Source organism: Python bivittatus, unplaced genomic scaffold (assembly GCF_059951505.1).
Source record: "Python bivittatus isolate LINGU-HERP-01145 unplaced genomic scaffold, Pbiv_v1 ctg000220_np1212, whole genome shotgun sequence".
In the NCBI taxonomy this organism is placed as follows: domain Eukaryota; kingdom Metazoa; phylum Chordata; class Lepidosauria; order Squamata; family Pythonidae; genus Python; species Python bivittatus.
This window is the reverse complement of record NW_028277048.1, coordinates 6356639-6377509: the sequence shown is the minus strand read 5'-3', so window position 1 is coordinate 6377509 and position 20871 is coordinate 6356639. Positions and strand designations below refer to the sequence as shown.

At 41.2% G+C, this 20871-nt stretch overlaps 2 protein-coding genes across 3 annotated transcripts in view; one reads left to right on the top strand and one right to left on the bottom strand.

Annotated features, from left to right (window-relative positions):
* Positions 1 to 273: 273 nt before the first annotated feature.
* On the bottom strand, positions 274 to 11897 carry RIBC1 (RIB43A domain with coiled-coils 1). 2 transcript variants are annotated; one of them, XM_007425730.4, is made up of 9 exons: positions 11639 to 11897; positions 11226 to 11366; positions 9495 to 9576; positions 5311 to 5655; positions 4916 to 5034; positions 4513 to 4740; positions 3296 to 3462; positions 2346 to 2454; positions 274 to 1039 (listed from the first exon to the last, which is right to left on the bottom strand). In XM_007425730.4, the coding sequence occupies exons 2-8, from the start codon at positions 11340 to 11342 to the stop codon at positions 2373 to 2375; spliced, it is 1140 nt and encodes a 379-aa protein (XP_007425792.1). In that variant the 5' UTR covers positions 11343 to 11366; positions 11639 to 11897; the 3' UTR covers positions 274 to 1039; positions 2346 to 2372. The 2 variants fall into 2 exon arrangements, with proteins under 2 accessions (XP_007425792.1, XP_087993854.1); XM_088137728.1 differs by lacking the exon at positions 11639 to 11897 and adding an exon at positions 11510 to 11609.
* A 159-nt stretch (positions 11898 to 12056) lies between these two features.
* Positions 12057 to 20871, top strand: part of SMC1A (structural maintenance of chromosomes 1A) — a 29529-nt gene continuing 20714 nt past the window's right edge. Inside the window, exons 1-6 of the mRNA XM_007425731.4 lie at positions 12057 to 12298; positions 14592 to 14780; positions 15443 to 15555; positions 16850 to 17053; positions 19682 to 19920; positions 20611 to 20869. Of these exons, the coding sequence (XP_007425793.1) occupies positions 12190 to 12298; positions 14592 to 14780; positions 15443 to 15555; positions 16850 to 17053; positions 19682 to 19920; positions 20611 to 20869 (1113 nt within the window). The 5' untranslated portion in view covers positions 12057 to 12189. The remainder of the gene's footprint in view (positions 12299 to 14591; positions 14781 to 15442; positions 15556 to 16849; positions 17054 to 19681; positions 19921 to 20610; positions 20870 to 20871) is intronic.

The following is a 20871-nucleotide window of genomic DNA, read 5'->3' as shown; positions in this document are numbered from 1 at the left end:
CCTCTTTTAACAGCTCTTCCACAGTCTTCCCTCTAATTCTGAAATACAGAGGCAATTGTTTCTGGCTAAGGTCACATATTGTGATAATTGTGTTTCTGGCTAAGGTCACAAATTGTGATAATCATGATTTACCATGGTTTATTGAATCAACCACAAATGGCTGGGTATGGACAAAAGGCTATGCTGTAAACCATGGTTTGAAACAGTTGCTGGTTTCAACAATCACCTTATGACTTTAACACATAAGTCTGTTGGGGTCAAGATGTATATCTCTCCTCTCACTGCATTTCTGTATTTTGGTCAACCTGGCCCTCACCATTCTCTTTGATGTAATGATTTCTTTTTTCCTGGCATACTTTCCAATGCATTTCAAACCTTCTCCTCTCACTGCATTTCTGTATTTTTGGCAACTCTGACCCACCTGGCCCTCACCATACTCTGGTGTATGATTTTTTTTTTCCTGGCATACTTTCTAATGCATTTTAAACTAGGGAACGAGATGGAAAGTAATGTAAATCACCATTTTTACACAGTGTAAAAATCACAGAGATTAAAAGCAGTGTTTAATAAATGCAATTTTCAGGGCTGTGTATGTTGTGAAAGTGATTTAGAACAAAAAACCTTTGGACTTAGTGTAAGCCCAGTACTTCTCTGCTATTCATTAAAGCAGCCTGAAAATTTTCATGGGAGCCTGAAAAAAAGCTGGTGGAGTACATTCTTTTTTCATGCTTGTGCTGAAGCCTAAAAACAGGCTGCTTTAATGAAGAGCAAAGAAAGGCCAGGTTCAATATGCTTCTTTTGAGTCATTTTCAAAGTGGTCACATTTGGGCCCCATTTTTCAGTCTTTCTGAGGTGGGCCCCCAAATGCCATTTAAAAGTTATATGGCAACAAAAGTTGCACACATCTGATTTAGTTAGGTGTATGAATCCATGGCTTTTGGTCCTTACGACTTTCCTGAGCTGTGACTCTGCTTGTGTATTTTTCATTTCTTTCACAAAGACGACGAAGTATCTCAAGATAACCAAATGCAAAGGAAACCTGGAAAGAGGGGCCAGAGAAGGAAGAACAGCAGTTGGAAGGATAGTTCCAAAACATGAGTATGGCAGGAAAATTCCAACCTTGGTTCAGCTGTGTCCCCCTTTTGAAACAAAACTCCAGTCCAATCAGGGAAGTTTCACATCAGGTTCTGTTGTTTTTCTCTGAAAAGAGTGAATGGTGGCTACCCTGGGACACAGTGACTTGCTGGGTTCCAGACTTCACCTTATTTTCATATACAGGTAATCCTCGCTTACCAACTGCCTTGTTCAGCAACTGTTTGAAGTTACAACAGTGCTGAAAAAATAACTACAACCAATGCCAGCATTTACAACCTTCAGTGTCCCTCAGTCAAGTGATGACCATTGCAGCCAGTACATGTCCTGTGCCTGTTGTTTTTCTCCCCCCACCCTTGCAGAGCAGAGAGATTGGAGAGGAAGGGAGTATAAGAGAGTAAACAGGCACACAATGGGGAATATACTTGCAGCTGCCGCCACTGCATTCCTTTCAATGTGTGTTCCCCATTATGTGCCTGCTTATTCTCTTGTAATCCCTTCCTCTCCAATGAATGTATATACACAGATTAATTCCCTTCTCCCTAATTATCCCAGCACAGGGGTGTGCATTCCAAAGGGGAGGCAAACAAGGTGTGAAACTGATTAGTCTTGTCAGTTTTGAGCTGGCTATCCAGGCAAAGGGTGGGGAGTGGGGAAAAGGAAAACACTTTCTTGGTCACATGATTTCTCACTTAACAACAGCTGCCAGTCCCAACTGTGGTCGCTGAATGAGGACTACCTGTACCATAAGCACAAGCCTGGATGACAAAACATGCATCATCATGCAAATGCTACAATTTGTATCCTGCAAGCTGATACATAAGTGTACAACTGCATCATTTACAGGATAATGTCACCACACAGATGTCATTTCAGCTTGTTGCAGATGCAGCTAAATGTGAACCAAGTACTTAACCCAGGATATCCCCATGTGCGATCAAGAAGTGTATCCTGTGAAATGCTAAGCTAGCTTTGATCATATGGTGGCTCTTCTTTGTCATACAGATGACAAACTATTATGAATGAAATCGCTAGCCTATAGGTACTAGAAGGTCCGATTATCTGAAAATAGGATATATCCATACAGGCTTTTGTGTAATGTTTCATACACCAAACATCTAATCCAAAAAGTACCCCTCCCCAAATTTCAAAGCTCTATGTGATTCCAGGCTAGGTTTCATTCCTGGTATCCCTCTTTACAGCCACTAGAGGGCTTCCTCTTTCCGTAAGAAAATCTACTTTACTTTGCATACCAAAACTCCTGCCAGCTGCATCTTCCATCAGCGGCTGCTAGTGTTAAACTGTAAATGATAGTGGGCTGTAGGTGCGTTGGTGTAGACTTCTTTCTCCAGAAACTGGAAGCTGCCAAAGAAAGTAATGTAGTCAGATTATATTGAGAAGATTATCACCTCATTTGTCCCAGGGCTGAAATCCTTCAATGACAGAATTTAATCTAGGAATATATAAAAAACAGACATGTGTCTAATGCATATCTATGACTGAGTAACTACAGATAGCATCTTGGTGCCTCTGGGTTTCTGGCTGAGAAGGTGATTTTTTTAGGCAGTTATGAGCAGCATATTTAATTCAAAATGCAGCCCTGAAGACACTATCAGAAAGGTGTGAAAATGAGTGTTTCACTTCCTGATCTGCCTGTTCTTTCAGCACTCAGCTTTCTGTCTGCAGCTTAATTCTGCAGCCAAATTATAATTACAATTATTATTATTAATTAAATCTGTATATCTTCCAACGAGCCTAGCTGGCTCACAAGTAAACATCATTAGTAAAACAATATAGCAGTAAACCAGAAGAAAGAAAAGAGCAAACCAGTCAGGAAGAAAAACAAACCCACACAACCTAATGGGGCCTTTAATCATGCTTGTGGAAGGCCTGGGGGAAGAGGCAGGTCTTCAAGGCCCTTTGAAGCATCAGCGAGGGGCCATTTGGATCTTGGGGAAGCTCATTCCAGAGGGCAGGTGCTACATAGAAAAGGCATGCTTCTGGGGACCTTTCAGATGGTACTGTTTAACTGAGGGAACCTAGAGCATGCCAAATAGTAGTTCAGGGACATTCCTCTGTGCTTGCAGAGCTCCCATCCTTTGACATTTTGTCCATTTCCCATTCTGTTGCCCTCTGGGCTATCTTGAATCCAAGAAAGTGCCTCTCACATTCCTGTGTCATGTTTCAACCCTGGACTCCTTACTTGGATTTCTGTGCATCAGCCAGTTCCTGGTTGTAAGCATCCAGGCTCTTCCTCAGCTCCACACGGAAATTCTGCTCCTGCTCCTCCATCTGCATGGCCGTATGAGCTGCCAGTTCCCTTTGTCTGTCCCACTCAGCAACCCGTTGCCTTTCCTCTTGCCGAAGTTTCTGCAGGGGAGAAAGGCACATGAAATGTGAGAATAGATCCATGGGAAGGGGAGGTGTGCAATCCCTGCTTCAAAACTTCAGCATACCACAAACTGAAACAGAAGACAAAAGCAAGCTATTGCACTCTCAACTTCTATCCCATATTGCTGCATGTTTATATGGAGCTCACACAGACCTACTGAACTTTTGTAAGGATTCACTGAGATACAGTATGCTTGAAGCACTTTCCAGCACTTGAAACTGCAAAACACAGCTGGAAGAATGTTAGCTGGCTTCCAGGTTTTGTCACCAACCCCTCTTGTATAATTCACCAGCATGGGCAGAAGGAATATACTGATGCAAGGCTCAGGGAAAGGAAAAAATAATATACTCTAAATGAGGACCTTTCCAAAATAATCATCTTTCCAAGAAACAACTGTAAGGAAAAATATTTGTTACTGCAGAGAAACTGTTGTTAGGATCATCTACCTCCATCCTTTTTCCTCAACTGTAAACTCACCGGACCAGCAGACTGCATGTTTCAAGATGTTGTCTACAGCAGTGTTTCTCAGTCTTGGCAACTTTAAGATGTGTAGACTTTAATTCCCAGAATTGCCCAGCCAGTCCACACATCTTAAAATGGACAGAGGACACAATTTGTCCTGAAATAAGGATGAGAAAATTGCAACTCCATGATCACTTAAACCCCTCAGCCCAAATTCAAAGCCTCCCTACAAGCAACTCATATGTCTGGCAGAAGCTGTCTCCCCTCCCAAGGCAACCTGGAAGAAGGAAAACAAAGGAATAGTCATGCCCATTAAGGCCTTACAATGCAATCTCTGAGAGTGTTTATGGGGTAATGACAGAACAAGGTTCTCCGGTCTTGCATTGATAATGAATTGTACCTAGGGTACACTCCAGTCCAGGCTAACACAAATAACCACTTTGTGGGAGCCTCACCCATTACCCGTTTTGTATGTTTCACATGCCATTCCTCCACAGGAACTCCCAAGACCTAACTCTGGAGCAGAGTGACCAATTCTCTGCTGCTTTCCCCTCCTTATCCCTCACCTGGTTTTCTCTGCACTGTTCTTTCTGCATTTTCCACACAGCCTGCAGCTGCTCCAGGCTCATCCCCTTCCAGCGGTCAGTAATCACACGGTGTGACCCCAACAAGCTTTTAGCAGTATCAGGGTCTTCCGACAGGAAGTTGCCAGTCAGGTGGTTGTGAATCTCAACATAGTTGTCGTCCTGCTCACGCTGCTGAGATAGACGCTGCTGCTCTGCAACCTCTGCAGCCTGGCTCGGGGGCAAAAGAAAGGAGGTGAGCTCTGAAGGGCTGGCATTCCCTTCACCTGCACTTTAGTCAGCTGTTGGGGCACAGCAGGGGCATGAAATCTTCAAACTTTCACCTTTCTCGAGGCAGTACTCTGGGTCATGGAATAGAGAAATGGCTATGAGAATCCAAAGGTACCTGTGCTCGATTAAAGTCTGCTATTGCCATGGCTTTAGCCCTGCGACATTCTTCCTCTAATCGTGCCAGCTCCATAGCTCGCAAATCCAGCTCAATTCTTTTTTTGCCTTCCAGATTATCTGCAAGGTTGGGGGGGGGAGGGTAAAATAGTGCAATAGAAGACCGTCTATACAAGATATACCCCACTTGATTACATCCTGGAGTGAATCAGAGATGTGGATATTGTTCTTTTCCTCTTATACCCAAATAGTTTTTGGCAGGGCCAACACAGGGAGCAGGTGGATGTTATTTTTCTTAGTAGCAGCTGCAGAGCAACTTTCCCTTTGTTGAGCTCTTGAGGATGTGTAGTTCATCCCAAGAACACCTCTGCCTCTTGTTTCCCAGTACAAACATACCTGCGTATTTTTGATCACCAAGTTCCTTATTCCGTTCAGTTCTCTGCTCCTCCAATGCATGCTTGTTCTGCTCCTTCTGCAGTTTGAGGCGGGCAGCCGAATTCAGATCCTCACCAGCAAAGCACTGCATGCTAGAAGGACCACAGCGCGGGTCATCATCGCTCACGCGGGCCGGCTGCCCTTTGCGCACCACCTCGGGGTCATGGATGTCCCACTCCCGCCGCATAAAAGGCTGCTGCTCCCGCTCACGGAACTCCACCAGATCCTGGGACAACCGTTTCTTCCGCTGGTGCTCCTCTTCCTCCAACATCTGTGCAACCTTGTCACATTGCACCCTGTCTGCATCTGTACAAAAAAGCTTAGGACAGTGCTAAGCACTGCACAATTTGTGCCACATGCCCATCTGAAATAAGATAGGATGTGCCTTCTGAGTGGGGAGGTGGGGTGGATACTCTGCCCCAAATTAATGAAAATTCAGTATCAAGAGAACCCAAACTGTGTGGAAAGGAAAAAGCACAAACCCCAAACATACTGAACCTGTTTGCCTGATGGCTCATTTTAAATAGTTTGGCAGCTATTATCTTTGGCTTCTATCACAGAATTTTTTCCTCAAGGATTGCATCTCTTGTATATGAGTTTTTAATAGTATACAGATGATCTCATTGCCAAAATTATTGCATCCAGTTTTCTATTACCTTTATAGATTTGTAGAAATTTTGGGCTTATAATGCAATTGTAGCAAGATCCTAACCAACTTGAATTGACAAGTTTTCACATATTACACTTACCTATGGTTAACTTATCAATAGGTTAATATTGGGTAAGTATAATTACCCAATTAGCCCAACAATATAAACCAATCACATTGGCTGGGTTCACACAACACCATAAGTCACACACAAAAAAAATCTTAACAAAGTTAAATTAATCAAGCTTAGTATGTTGAATAAATCCAGTAATAGTTTAGGTGTTCCAGGACTACTGTTCATCATCATTAAAAGCTTTCTTTATACAGTGTCTGCCTCTAATTGCTTCCTTTTCAATATAGTAATGGTGTTACTGATTGATCCTTTGTTAATGACTTCGTGTTTCCATGCAAAGGGTGACTTAGTTTACTCTTTATTACTCTGTCAGCTGCACTGACTTCCAGTTGCTTTCCAGGCCTAATTCAAAGGACGGGTTCAGAAAACACACTAAATTGCACTAAATCAAGCCATCACACTAATTCTGCATCCTGACATAGCATGACTGAATTCTGATTGCATTATTTCAAGCTGATTTTTTGCTGTATGTGGGGGTAAATGCTGAGAAAGATTTCTATCCCTTTCCCACACTTAACCTCATCCCCCCCTCCCCAAATTGCAGAAAATTTCACCCACACCTATTCCAATGACGGCACTATCTACAGAGTTTCCTGAGCTCCTCCAAAAGGTAGGGATGCTGACTACCACCACTCAGGAGTTGTTCATCCCTATGCTAAACCATAAACCATGATTTACAAATCACAGTGATAAAGCAAAACCATGCTGTATTAATTGGACCCTCACATTAAGTCATAATATGGTTTGTTTTGGTTTAGTATAATATGGTTAAATATAGTCATGTTAATTGGGGCTGATGGATTATGTTATGTGAAATTCAAACTCAACCTTATTTGTCCTTGCTGATCTTTACAGCCCTGAATGGTTGAGACCCAAGTATTTAAAGGATGTTTTTCCCTCTTGTCTACTTGTCAGGGCACTTGGAAATCTTTTTCCTGATAAATTGAAGTAGGGAGGTTGTTCCAAAAAAGGGCATTTCATCTTATGGCACCTCACCTGAGCAATTGCCACTTTAAGCAGGCTCCTCCATCCTTTCATTGCCTAATGCAGTGTTGTCCAAACTTGGCCACTTTAAGATGAGTGGACTTCAACTCCCAGAATTCCCCAGCCAGCCTGGCTGGCTGGGGAATTCTGGGAGTTGAAGTCCACTCATCTTAAAGTGGCCAAGTTTGGACAACACTGGCCTAATGTCTTCTTTCTCTTTGTTAATTATTGTATTTATCTTTTCGTTTATAATTCATGAAGAATTATATTTGCTATGGGGCAGGCTACAAATAACGCTGCTGCTATTGAGCTAATAAGGAAACAGAAGCTAAAGGAGAAAGCTATTCAATTAATGCTGCACAGGAACTTTACTAAGGATACTGTTGAATAAACATTGAATAAAATAAACATCCAAGAGATGGATCTTGTCCACAGGAAATAGACTTTACGGATAACATAAAGCTATATTAAATGCAGTATGTAACTACTATTTTAAACAAGCCCTAATTTTCTCTAAGGTCCCTTCTAACTGATTCTACGGAAGCCACCTCATAAAAGTTTCTGAACTATTCTTCTAGTTTTTGGCATTTCAATGAGATGCTGCCCACATATTTCCAACAGTTTCTGCAATCAGAATGGTTAAGAAGCCAAGGTTATTTTATTGTCTCCAAAATAAGAATGGAAATTTGCAACCTTTTGGCACTCCTGCAGAACTTTAGCATAGCTATAACACTGCTTTGTGGAGCCAGATTTGTAGGTCTGAAACTGACTTCAACCTTATTTCATTCACCCTTCTCCCCATATAATCCACAATAAAGCCATAATCCGTTAACTCAGGCTGTCCCTATTACAACATTGTCTCTAAGACAAAAACAATGTTGATACTTGAAAGTAAGATAAATGTCCAATAACTCAAGGGAATGTTATCTATTTATTATTTCCTGAACACATGGCTCTTCAATAATACAATATACTTTATGGTACTGTTGTTAACTTAAGGCTCTAAAGGCTTGGGGTTCAAGTACCTCTTGAAACGTCTCTGCCAGAATGTACCCAGTCTGTATTTTAAGATATTTGGAGGAAGCCCTGCACTTGGTGCTGTGGAAGGGCATCACTACTTGGCTACAACCCAAAGAATCATGGCATTCTTATTAAATGCTTAAGATGTACCTCAGTACAAAGGCCTTTGGTTGCCACTGACACGTAGTACATAACTCAGTGCTATGGTACTCTTTTTATTTATGGTACTCTTTTTATTCCTTCTTATTTTATCAATGCATAATGAAAGTAAAACCCCAGACTTCCATGGAAGCTATTTCAGAGTCAGAGTTTCACTGCCAAGAAATCCCTCTGCCTGATAACTTTATCCTTGCACATCTTTGACAGGACTCTCATGATGTAAAGCTTCCTTCTATCTGGAAACTATTTCAGTACTGGTTCATTGCTATGCCATCTGTATGCTTTTACTGTATATTTCACATGATAAGGCACAACAAAGAAGGATTCTGAGGCCCGTCCCTATTTTCCTTGTTGTACTTCTCGCTTTTTAAACAGGTTTCCCCAAGCTTAGATGCTGAGCTTAGAAAAGGCTGATTAAAACTCAGAAAACAGTGAGGCAAATTTATCTATTTATTTGGCTTATATTCTGCTCTGATTATAACTGATTCTGAGCAGCTTACAGATCTACAACTAATAATAAGATTAAAACAATATACAATCATATCAGCATAAATTTCTCAACATTGAGGAATTAGGCACACATATAAGACATTCTCATATAAGGAGGGAACAAAAATAAATGTAACTTTTCTGCCCACTGAAAAAAAGCAGGTCTTAACAGCTCTGTAGAAGGAACCAGAGCCTGCCTAATATCAGGGGGGATGCTGTTCTAGAGAAGGTGGACAACCACCCAGATGGCCCAGCCCTGAGATCCCTGCAGAAGACACTACCTATCCCAAGGGTCTGGATCCAGAGAGAGAACTCACTTCCAAACCTTAATGGATGGGCAGAGACTTCTGGAAGTAGGATGGGGAAAGAGTTCTGCTCATTTTCTCTAGCAGTCCACTTCAGGAGACTTTTCCCCAGCTTTATTTGTGAAAAGGGTAGAGGAGTGGTCCTGTTGTACCCAGTTTCCCAGGCTATCACTAGCATCTTCTCTTCTTAAGAGACTTATACCATAACCCTATATATGGCTACTCAAAAATAAATCCCACAAGTTCAGTGGAACACTCACAGACTCATGTACGAGATGTAATTCTTTAAGATTTGTCCACTGCTGCTAATGAGTTAACAAATTTCACTTTGCCAAGACTCATGATTTTCCCAGAAATTAACCAAGAGCTTGGGACAGATTCAATACAGTGGACCAGACAGTCTTACCAAAAGCTTCCTCTCGTTGCTTCTCCATATTCTCTCTCAGTTTCCGCTCTTCCACTTGCCTCTTCAAGCCTTCTAAGTCCACCTTGAGGGCAAGGGACATTAATGACCAGTTAGGTTAATAGGAACATAAGGTGGGACAACTTCCTCAGCAATGGAATGCTCCTCTCCCACCTCATCCAACTACTATAAAAACAAAGGTATCTTAAAGGCCATATATTATGGCAAAATAAGATCTTGTGTTCTTGAACTTCAATTAGTTCAAAATGTAGCTGCAAGACCCTTGACAGAAACTATTTCAAGTTCAAAAAACATCCTAGGAGAAGGCAACAGCAAACCACTTCCACAGGGTGGTTACAAAAAAAAACAGCAACTAGATGGGCATGTCCACAGTCACTATAACTTAAGTTTGATGTGAAAGAAATTTTGCATGTATTACCTTAAAAGCCAAAGTGGCCAAGAAGCAGGAAACCTGAAGGCTTGCCTTCTCTAGGGCCATCTTATCTGGGCTTCAAAACTCTGAATGACCACTAGATGGCAGCAGTGAACAGTTGGGATGGCCTTCAGGAAAGCAGTGAAGACCTAGTTTTTCCCCTAGGTACTGGGGCCAGAATGTTGACAGGGCTGACATGGAGTGATTGGTAGATGGTGATTAGGGCTTTAACTTTGTTTATTGTTTTAAATTGTTGTTTTATTATATTGTGTTTTTGTTTACCATCCAAAAGTTTGCTAAATAAATCAATCTGGATTTTGGCAGTCCAAAAATGGTAGTTTTAACCTCCTCCCATGAATCTGCCTACTCTCTCTAGATCATCTAGAATGGCCCTGTTACATCTCTCATCACCATCAGAATTTTGCTTGGCAAGAACACATTAGGCCTGACTTTTCACCAATGTCTTTGCTGTTGCTGCTGCTGAGTTATGTTTTAATCTCTTGCCTTAGTATATTTCAAGTTTCTTTACTCTTTCTGATGAAACCTCAAGTGGCGTAAAGAAAAAATAGAAAATGTTTGGGTTTGGCTTAAGAGTTCCGTGAACCCAACCAGTTGTGGTTTATTTAATAACCCTGATTAAGCAAACAATGGCTTAATGCTGTGTATCAACCTAGTCTCTACTTTTTATTACACTTATTTTGTGGAGATATATTTCAAGTAATTCCATTTTGCATTAAATTTCATGATGCTAAAGATAAAACTGGAGCCCTCTCTATTTCCTTCATATATCATTTCAGTGACTTTGAATCCAACAAAATCCAAATTCCATGCCACGAAGAAACTTATTTGCTCTGTTCAAAGTGCAACCCAACAGTAAACCTATACGTTTACTCAGTTTTAGGGGTCTCCAGCCAAAAGTGAACCACACATTTCCATACCCCGCATTTACAGAGAAGTTTAAAAGGAGTTTCTTTCTTAAACCTCATCTCAGTTTTCCACAATACTGTATTCAAATCAGTAAACCAGGATTGGCATGTATTTCCTGGAGTAGAACCAGAAACCCGTTTCAAATCATGTTTGCAGGGTAAGCATTAAACACTGTTTGCTGATTCTATTCAGATGTCAGTCACAACAAAGCATATACAGTATGTAGTAACTGGCTTGCTGTTGCACCCCGCTGAACTGAGCTCCTCTAGAAAGCCACGTTCATATTCAGGAGGGTTAGCAAGCGGGTGAATTTCTGTCACCGGGGCCTCCGGTCGAGATACCCGTTCTCCCAGCACCCACTCCGGGAGTCTTACCCCCATGGTACGGTAGCGAGCATTGAAGATGCGGCTCTGTCTCTGCTTCTCCCGGTTCCGGCGGGCTTCAATGGCAGCTGCCTCTCTGAGCTCGGCCTGAATGTCCACTTTATGCATCGCTGCACTTGCACCTGTAACTGGCTGCAGAAACAACGTTAAAAAGTTCTGCCCGGCTGTTAAAAGCTAGAGATTCCCTGTAACATAATGATCTAGTGGTTTCCCTGGACTCTTTGGAAAGGTAATCCTAAATCGACCGCGTTGGGGAAGGAGGTTTCCTTACTTACGAGAAAACCCGCAGAAGTTCAGAGTTAGGATCCCCAGTAATACTAGACCAGTAGGCACGCTTGTCTGGGACAGAAAGCGTGCCTTCCCAGACAATCCTCTCGAACTGACAGTTTGCAAATTAAAATCACCTGTAATTGGGAGCGGGAGTAGCTCAGCTGTCTCACCAATCATTCATTTAAGACTTGAATAACAGCCTCCCCTCCGCTTCCCGCGCTCCTCTTTTGGCAAGCTCTGTTGCTGTCTGGTTTCTGTGGCAACGGCTCCGCGTTCTCTCCCTTTCAAACGGACGTATTCGATCTACTCAGACGTTGATTTATGCAAATTTAGAAGTATTGCAAAAAGCCTATCAGCAGACGGAAAAGCGAGAGCGCCGTTAGGAGAACGCCACCGCTAGTGGAGGGCGGGAGGAGCTTCGTATACAAAACGCGTCGGGCGGGGGCAGCCAATCAACCCCCGGTGTTTCGAAGGAGGTGTGGCTGAGGCGATGGAGCGCCCCCGGGCTTTGCGTTGAGAATGTGGTAGTGAGCTGTCGCGAGATTTCCGGGCGCCCGCCCTTGTGGAAAGCGGGCTTCAGTGGGCGGGGCCGGGGTCCCAGAGGTTCCGTCCGAGGGGCCCTTTTTTCACGTGTCCGGGCCCGCCGTCCCCGCTTCTTTCCTGCTCCCCTTCTCGCCTTCGCGACATGGGGTTCCTCAAGCTGATCGAGATCGAGAACTTCAAATCGTACAAGGGGCGGCAAATTATCGGGCCCTTCCGGCGCTTCACGGCCATCATCGGGCCCAATGGATCTGGTACGCGACCCTCGGCTGGGGCGGGACAGGGAAATCCGTGTCGCGGTGCGGGAGGGGGGACACAGTTTTATTTAGTCCCCCATAGGCTCCCGTCGGTGGGCTTCGGTGAGAGCAAAGCCTCGCTGAGGTGCATGCTGCGTCTCTAAATGAGTCGCTGTTCTGGGATTGCTCCCGCATCGTTAGTTCTGGCTGCTTGGCCTGGGTTGAAGAGAATTAGGCTGGCATCAGTGAGAACAATGTAGAGAAACTATCGGCTCTTAGGTACCCAGGTGTGCAGCGGAGAGGTACCTGGTTACAACACTGAAGTTGCATGATACATTCTAATTGGCATCTGATGCAGAAAGGGGGAAGGGAAGAATCCCTAGTGAACACAGGTACTACCATGTAGCCCTTTCTTCATTGACATATATATCTGGGCTGCACACTATCTCCATTCACATAACATATTAAATCATAAGTTCTATGGTTAAAACAACTATAGGGCTGGATCTTGGTAGCATACTAAGCCCAAGCAAGCCAGCCAGTTATGGCTCATTTTAAGTAATAGTGTGGTTCAGACAGTGTAGTAAAAAATGTGATTAATTTTATTGTGTGTGTGTATATAAATAAATAAAATATATTGAGACCCCTCTCTTCATTGCACTTTTTATTTATTTATTTCAAGATTGATAAGGCCGCCCAACTCTAACAGTGTAGCTCTGGGCAGCATACAACATAAACACATATTAATAATAACTAAAACAAACAACCAATATATGCATATAAAAGCTACTTGGCTTGCCATATTTTATCTTTATTTTTTTTATGTTTTATTGACTTTATTGTAATTTCTTTGATTGTTGTGAGCCACCCAGAGTTGTTGAAAGTCAAGGAGGCTTAAAAGATTAATAGATGATGATGATGATGATATAAACTGACTTGTAGTGAATGTAGCCTGTATGTGGGAGAGGGAGTAGGTATGATTGAACATTTCTCTCCAGCAAGTAATGCATCATCACAACTTAGAAAACTAGTATTGCAGGGTGAAGGCTTAGGCTAAAACCTGAGTGACAATTTCTGTGTGGAGGTGTGGTTTTTTTAATAGGAAGCAAAACTATATTATATGAACTACCCATATACATTTTGCAATTCAGGTAGTGGTCAGGTTGTCATCTGAATGTAAACTTTGTGCTTATGTTCTACTTTCCGAAGACCTCACTCCTTTGTTTCTGCATGTGTCTCAGTTCTGAGCACATTTTTGTATTTCAAGATGCTCATGTGGAAAGACAGCACCTTTGAAATCCATGGTTACAAATTCTAGTTAATACTGTTTCAGTGCTGTGAAACAGTATTAACTAGAATTACCGAACACTACTGTGCTGAAAGTATTGCCCATTTGCTCATCCTTGCCTGTTTATGGAGCTGCCTACCTGTTGGGCTCCATCGGGAAATAGACAGGCAAGATAACAAGGGATGCCTGTGAATAAATGCATGTACTTAGATTTCAGAATTTTGGGATTAAGTAACAGGAATGTTAATTAAATATAGGATTGAGGGTTTAAAAAAAAAAATTGTGTGCATGTTGGGCCAAGTGCCAGGAGATGATACAATATTTAGTTGCATAAGGGTATTTCTGCTGCATTTCTGCTTGTTGTGCAGCTGTGGAAAATGCTCAGCTTTCTCAAGATTTAAAAAGTGATAGTATAGGTCTGAAGAAAAGTTGAATTGGCAAGCATTTGTCCATGCAGTCACTAGGAGTTGAGCCTTACCTGATGGCATCTAACTAATTAGGACAACATAGAAGAAAAGATGATATATGTCATAATGTGGAGTTGGCATTGGTGAAAAATAGTTAAGGGGTTTTTTTTGTATGTGTGTGTGAAAAAGTTGGAGGATACACCCAAATATTGCAAATTTAATCTTTGACCAGAAGGTTTCAGTCATATGAGAAGGAGCAAAGACGATAACATCAGTTACATCTGCATGTGGCTCAAGAAAAAGTCACTTCACCATGATGGAGATAGTAGATATAGGCTGGATTGAAAAGTTCATATCAGTAAAACATGAAAAACTCAAGGATGGAGAGGTTGAGAAAATACCACCCCTACTTTCCAATCAGAGGAGATATTTTATATGTGAGAAATTCAAAACTTGCACATGCGCAGAAACAACACTCTGAAAAGATGAGTATTGAATAAAAATTGTAGGATAACAGCCTGGCAGGTGCTGATTGAAATGACAGTCCAAGATTTTACTAAGCACATTTACATGAAAATATATCATGTTTGCAATATATTTGCTGTCTTTCATCTAGGCAAGTCAAACCTCATGGATGCCATCAGCTTTGTGCTTGGTGAAAAGACTAGTAATTTGAGAGTAAAGACTTTGCGAGACTTGATTCATGGAGCCCCTGTTGGGAAACCAGCTGCCAACCGGGCATTTGTCAGCATGGTCTATTCTGAAGATGGTGTTGAGGATCGCACCTTTGCAAGAGTCATCGTGGGTGAGTACGAAATATAGTCTGAGGGAACTCTTGGGAGGCTTGGTGCTTGGAGATCTAGAACGGGTTGGGGTTCTGTTATCACATGTTGCAAAAAGTTGGTGGTTGGATCTCTGAAGGATTGGTGGGGCTGGTTTATATTAAAAAAGAGGTGGAGGGAGATTCCTTGCCTCAGAGAAATATATAAAGTTTCTTTGGGATGGGATTGTAAATCAATTCCATGGATATGGGCTCTGAAGTAAGTCCCACTGTATTGATTGGGGCATAATCCTTACAAATACGCATAAGACTGCAGCCTTAATCATCTAGTCAGAAACACTTTTTCTGAATGTGCTTATTCTTTTTCTGAATATTATGCTTATTTGTGCTTCTTGTATTATCCGTTTCAGAAAATTGCAAATACATTTTGCCTTTGTTTTCTGCAGCAAATGTATTCTTAAATCATGACTGCTAACAATTTATAAATAACTGCTTGTTCTAAATACATCCTATCCTGCTGTTTTGCATTTTCTTTTTTATATTTTCCATGGATATTCCCTGTAAGACTTTAATTGTATAGTTTTGGCATTATAAAAACTGGAAAAGTATTACAGCCCACCTTGGTCTCAACCATCTGATTTGTTTCTATTCTTTGGTTGAAGGTAAATGAGAGTTTTATCTTTTAGGAAGTTCGTCAGAGTACAAAATAAACAACAAAGTGGTACAGTTGAGTGAATACAGTGAAGAGTTGGAAAAACTGGGCATTCTAATCAAAGCTAGGAATTTCCTTGTCTTCCAGGTATGTGTATTTAATTTAGAGTTCAACTGAATTGCTTGGTCTCTTAGTGTCAGCAGAACAGAATCCAATTCACTGGCACTTCTCTTCTGTTGATTTGGCAATGGTAACAGAAGTGTTTGTGCTTAGGCTTGGGTATATTCAAAATAGGTGAGCTGTGTGTCTGTAGTATAAAGTCCACAGCAATTGTCGTTTTGTCCAATCCTGGAAGGAGGATGGTGGCTAGGTTTTGGCTGAACAATATTTTGGGGCTTAGTGACGGGCAACATTTATTTAAAAAAGAGTGCCCAGGTGAGATTATACTGCCATTCTTTTGAGTGCTGAAGGAGAAAGACAGACTCCTGTGCCTTGGAGAAGATTGTGCTGCTGTCCCGCTAAGCTGGGCTTCTAGAAATAGTGGAGTGTAGGAGAGGCAGGTAGAAGTTCAGACTGATTCTCCACACACCTAATGTTGAAGATGTCCATCCCTCAGAGTTATTGCCTATCATTTTCACCAAAGGTAGGCAACCATAGCTGATTTGGACTACATTTCTTGCAGTTGTTTTCCATTGGTTGTGGTGGCTGGGACTGATGGGTATCCAGAATATCAGAGTCATGCCTTTGACTCAGATTGCACTAGAAGAAAGGAGGACATTATGTTAGGTCTGATGTTGTCACTTTGTATTATTGAAGACTATCTGGAAGCTGCAGCTAATGTGGAACGCAGTGGGGCAGGCAGATATGGACGCACTCCGGTAGACCAGTGTTAACCTCTGCTTTGCAAGCTGCATTGGCTCCCAGTGTGCCTCTTGGTGGAATTCAAGGTGCTGGTTGTCACCTATAGAGCCCTCCATGGCTTGAGGCTGGGTTATTTGTGGGACTGCCTCCCCAGTTGTTTCTACCCATCCCACTAGATCTGACAGGAGGGGCGCGCTTTGGGTCCTTTCAGTCAAAGAATGTCATCTGATGAGACCTCAGAAGCTTGCCTTCTCTGTCACAGTGCCTGCTCTCTAGAACACTGTGCGTGCACGCGCTCACACACACATACACCAAGGACAGATTGGTCCTGACCTTGCTGGCCTTTCATAAAGCACTGAAGAACTGGATGTGTTTCAGGGCCTGGGGATCGAGAGGTTAGATGGCCCATTGAGAGGTTTCTGTCTATTGTTTTGTAGGGTTCATCATCAGTGATCATTGCTGGTTTTCTATTCTTTGCTAATATTGCCTTTTATTGTTTTAGTGTGTTGTTAGCTGCCCAGAGTCCCATTCACGAGATGGGCAACCATGTGAATAAATTAAATAAATCAATACATTCCAGGGTGCAGTGGAGTCCATTGCAATGAAGAATCCCAAGGAACGCACAGCACTCTTTGAAGAGATCAGTCGCTCAGGTGAGCTGGCTCAGGAGTATGACAAGCGCAAGAAGGAGATGGTCAAGGCAGAGGAAGACACCCAGTTCAATTACCATCGCAAGAAGAACATTGCAGCCGAGCGTAAGGAGGCCAAACAGGAGAAAGAGGAGGTAACTTTAGAAGCTGCCTTTGTTAGCATAGTTAGATCCCATCTTTTATCTGGGAGTTCACAGAGGTGCATATGGATGCTCTTGCCTCATTTTATTCCTATTACAACAACTTTGTGAGATAAATTGGACTAAAACCAAATAACTAGCTCATAGTCACCAAGTGAGCTCTGTGGTTCCATGGGAACCTGACTCTGGATCCCCTGGTCCAATCTGACACCTTAACAAATGCACCACACTACCCACACTTCCTGTGTTCGCAGCATCATTGATCTGGTGCTTGGTGGATTCCCCTCTGTTTACTTTGTATTTGGTTAAAGTAGAAACTTGGTTCAGTTTTAAGCTATTCTTCTCTCTCTCTCTCTCTCTCTCTCTCTCTCTCTCTCTCTCTCTCTCTGTAATAACTTTATTAAATTTTTAAACAAAAGTAAAAACTAACAAGTACTAATATTTAAGATAAGGGAAAAAAGAAAAAGTGAACAAAGTCAAAAGTGCAGAAAGAAAAGAAAAAAAAGACATATAAGGAAATGACTTCCAATTTTCTTTTACAACAGTTATAGATTTAAATTGAACTCTTACTCAAGGGTTACAACAGAACTCTCATTTTTCCTATCTATTTTTTCTAATCATCAAACCCATATATCATAATTTATTTATTTTTTTCTGTTTCATGCAAAAAGTTCAAAAGGGGTTTCCAAACAGCATTGAACTTAGTATCTTTTCTCTGATCAAAACTGTCAATTTAGCCATCTCCGCAAGCTCCATCATTTTCATGATCCACTCTTCCATTGCGGGTAATGTCAAATCCTTCCACCATTGTGCATATAAAAGTCTTGCTGCTGTTATCATGTATAAAAGCAAAGTTCAATGAGTTTTTTTCCAACTGTTTGTCAGTCAGTCCCAGAAGAAACATCTCTGGCTTCATTTGTATATTAATCTTTAAAATCCTCTGAATGTATGTATTTGGATCCAAAATTTTTAGCTTTTTTACATGTCTATCAATCATGATAAAAAGTCCCCTCTTATTCACATTTCCAACATATATTTGAAGTACCTTTATACATTTTAGACAATTTTTCTAGTGACAAATGCCAATGATACATCATCTTATAAAAATTCTCCTTAAGATTATAACGTAATGTAAATTTCAGTCCTTTCATCCACATATTCTCCTATTGTTCCAACTGTATGTCAAACAACATTTTTGGCCCATTTTATCATACATTCATTCACTTGTTCTTCTGTTTTAAATCTCAATAAAAGTTTATACATTTTAGCAATAACATGTTCATTATTTGTACATAATCCTGTTTCAAATTCAGTCAGAGTATTCAAAACCAAAAGTCGTTTTATCTAAATATTTCTGATAATTGTGCATAGGGAAGTCATTGACATGTATATCCTTCTAATGTCAAGTCATCTCCTGATTTCATTTTGAATTCTCCCTGGGAAAATTCTAATATGTCACCATAAGTTAACCATTTATGTTGTGTTATAATTTCTCTTCTATAATATGCTTCTTGTGGTAAGAGTCACAGAGGTATTTTCAGACACAATCTGGATTTATATCTATTCCATATTCTCAATATGGCCCATCTAACAAAATGATTTTAAAAGTCAACATTAACTTTAGCTTTATCATACTAGAAATAACCCTGCCACCCAAATCTCAAATTGTGTCCTTCTAGCTCCAATAATCTTCTATTTCTCAGCATCACCCACTCTTTCAAGCAAACTAAACAGCAAGCTGCGAAGTATAGTTTCAAATCAGGTAAATCCAAACCTCCTCTTTCTTTAGCATCTTGTAACACCCTATATTTGACTCGTGATTTTTTCTCCTGCCAGATATTTTTAGATACATCTTTCTGCCACTGTTTAATTAGTACATCAGTTGTCAGAACAGGTATTGCCTGAAACAGAAATAACATTCTAGGTAAAACATTCATCTTAATCACAGAAATTTTCCCCAACAAAGACAATTGTAATTTGTCCCATCTTAACATCTTTTTTAATTTCTTTCCATGTCTTAACATAATTATTTTGAAATAACATACAGTTCATATTTGTCAAAGTAACACCCAAATATTTTACCTTTTTCTCAATCTTGAAACCTGTTTTGTTCATCAATTATGTTTGGTCTTGTGTCTTCATATTTTTTGTTAGCATCTTTCTCTTCTGAATGTAGATAAACTGCTGATTACTCCCTGGTCACATATTTAATAAATCCCCCTGCTGACAGTAACAAAACTTCAACAATTTTTGAACATGTTTCTGCCTTGCACCCAGGTTTTTGGAAGTTACGTTCAGCCTTGAAATCTCACATTGAACACAATTGCACAAAGTCATAATGTGCTGGGGGGGGGGGGTTGGTGGTGGTGGTGGTGGTGGTTTTGCTCTAGTATGTGATGTGAATCCAGTGTCCATTGTGGGTTACAATTATGGGATATGGCTTAGCATAAGTGAAGCCAGGGTAATAAAATTGTGGCTTAATGTAATGTGTGAACCCAACCTAAATGCTGTTACCTAAAGTGTATGCTATTGCTAAGGGTTCTTTTGAAGGCTGTCTTAGTTGGAATTTGAGCTTATTTAGACTGTGTGATATGTTCAACACTTTGCTTTTTGGGGAGCCAGGCAGATCGATATCAGCGTCTAAAGGATGAGGTTGTACGAGCTCAAGTCCAGCTCCAGCTCTTCAAGCTGTACCACAACGAGGCTGAAATTGAAAAGCTGAACAAGGAGCTGGGGTCCAAGAACAAGGAGATTGATAAGGATAAGAAGCGCATGGACAAGGTGGAGGATGAACTCAAGGATAGGAAGAAGGAGCTGGGCAAAGTGATGAGAGAGCAGCAGCAAATCGAGAAGGAGATCAAGTAAGGCTGATGGTGATGGTTTTAGGGGTATCAGAATTCAGGCTCATGAGACCTGCATTGTTTTCTATTACACCTCTGGGTCCCATCACAGAATAAGAAGTCACTATGATTGAGTTTATCTATAGCTCAGTAAATTCTGAAAATACTTCAATTCATTGTTAAGGAATAAGGACCATGGAGCCTCAGACTAGCCACAAGGGCAGTCTACACTTGGCTTTGTCTGTGACAGCGAATTAAAACACATAAAGACTAGATAGCCTGCAGAATAAGTAACTCAAGAAACTGAGCCAAATTATCTACTATAGATCAGATATCTCATGCCTATGAAACTACAGTGATGATGATGATGGAAATTGAAGTCACAACCTCTGGAGAGTACCAGCTTGCCTACTCCTCTCTTAAAAATATCTGTGGTTTTGATTTCTTCTTACAAATTACTTGTCAGAATTGAAGGATTGTTAAATTGTTAAAGAACATTGTTTTTTTTAATTATTATTATTTAAGCCTGCAGAATGCAGTTTTCCCGAGGAGCGGGCTGTTCTAGTTCAGTGCCTTGTGTGGGAGCATGTCTAGTTCAATCAGAAAGACTAGATTTCCTTTAGAGTGACAATTTAGAGTAGTGGTGTGTCTTGTGTTTGTATAAAATTAGAACGGTCAAGTTTCTTTTTTTAAAGAAAAGTTTTTTGACAGGGAAAAGGATTCTGAACTGAATCAGAAGCGGCCTCAGTATATCAAGGCCAAAGAAAATACTTCTCATAAAATCAAGAAACTGGAAGCTGCAAAGAAGTCCCTGCAGAATGCCCAGAAGCAATACAAAAAGCGTAAGGGTGACATGGATGAGCTGGAGAAGGAGATGTTGTCAGTGGAGAAGGCCCGACAGGAGTTCGAAGAGCGCATGGAAGAGGAGAGCCAGAGTCAAGGCCGGGATCTCACACTAGAAGAAAACCAGGT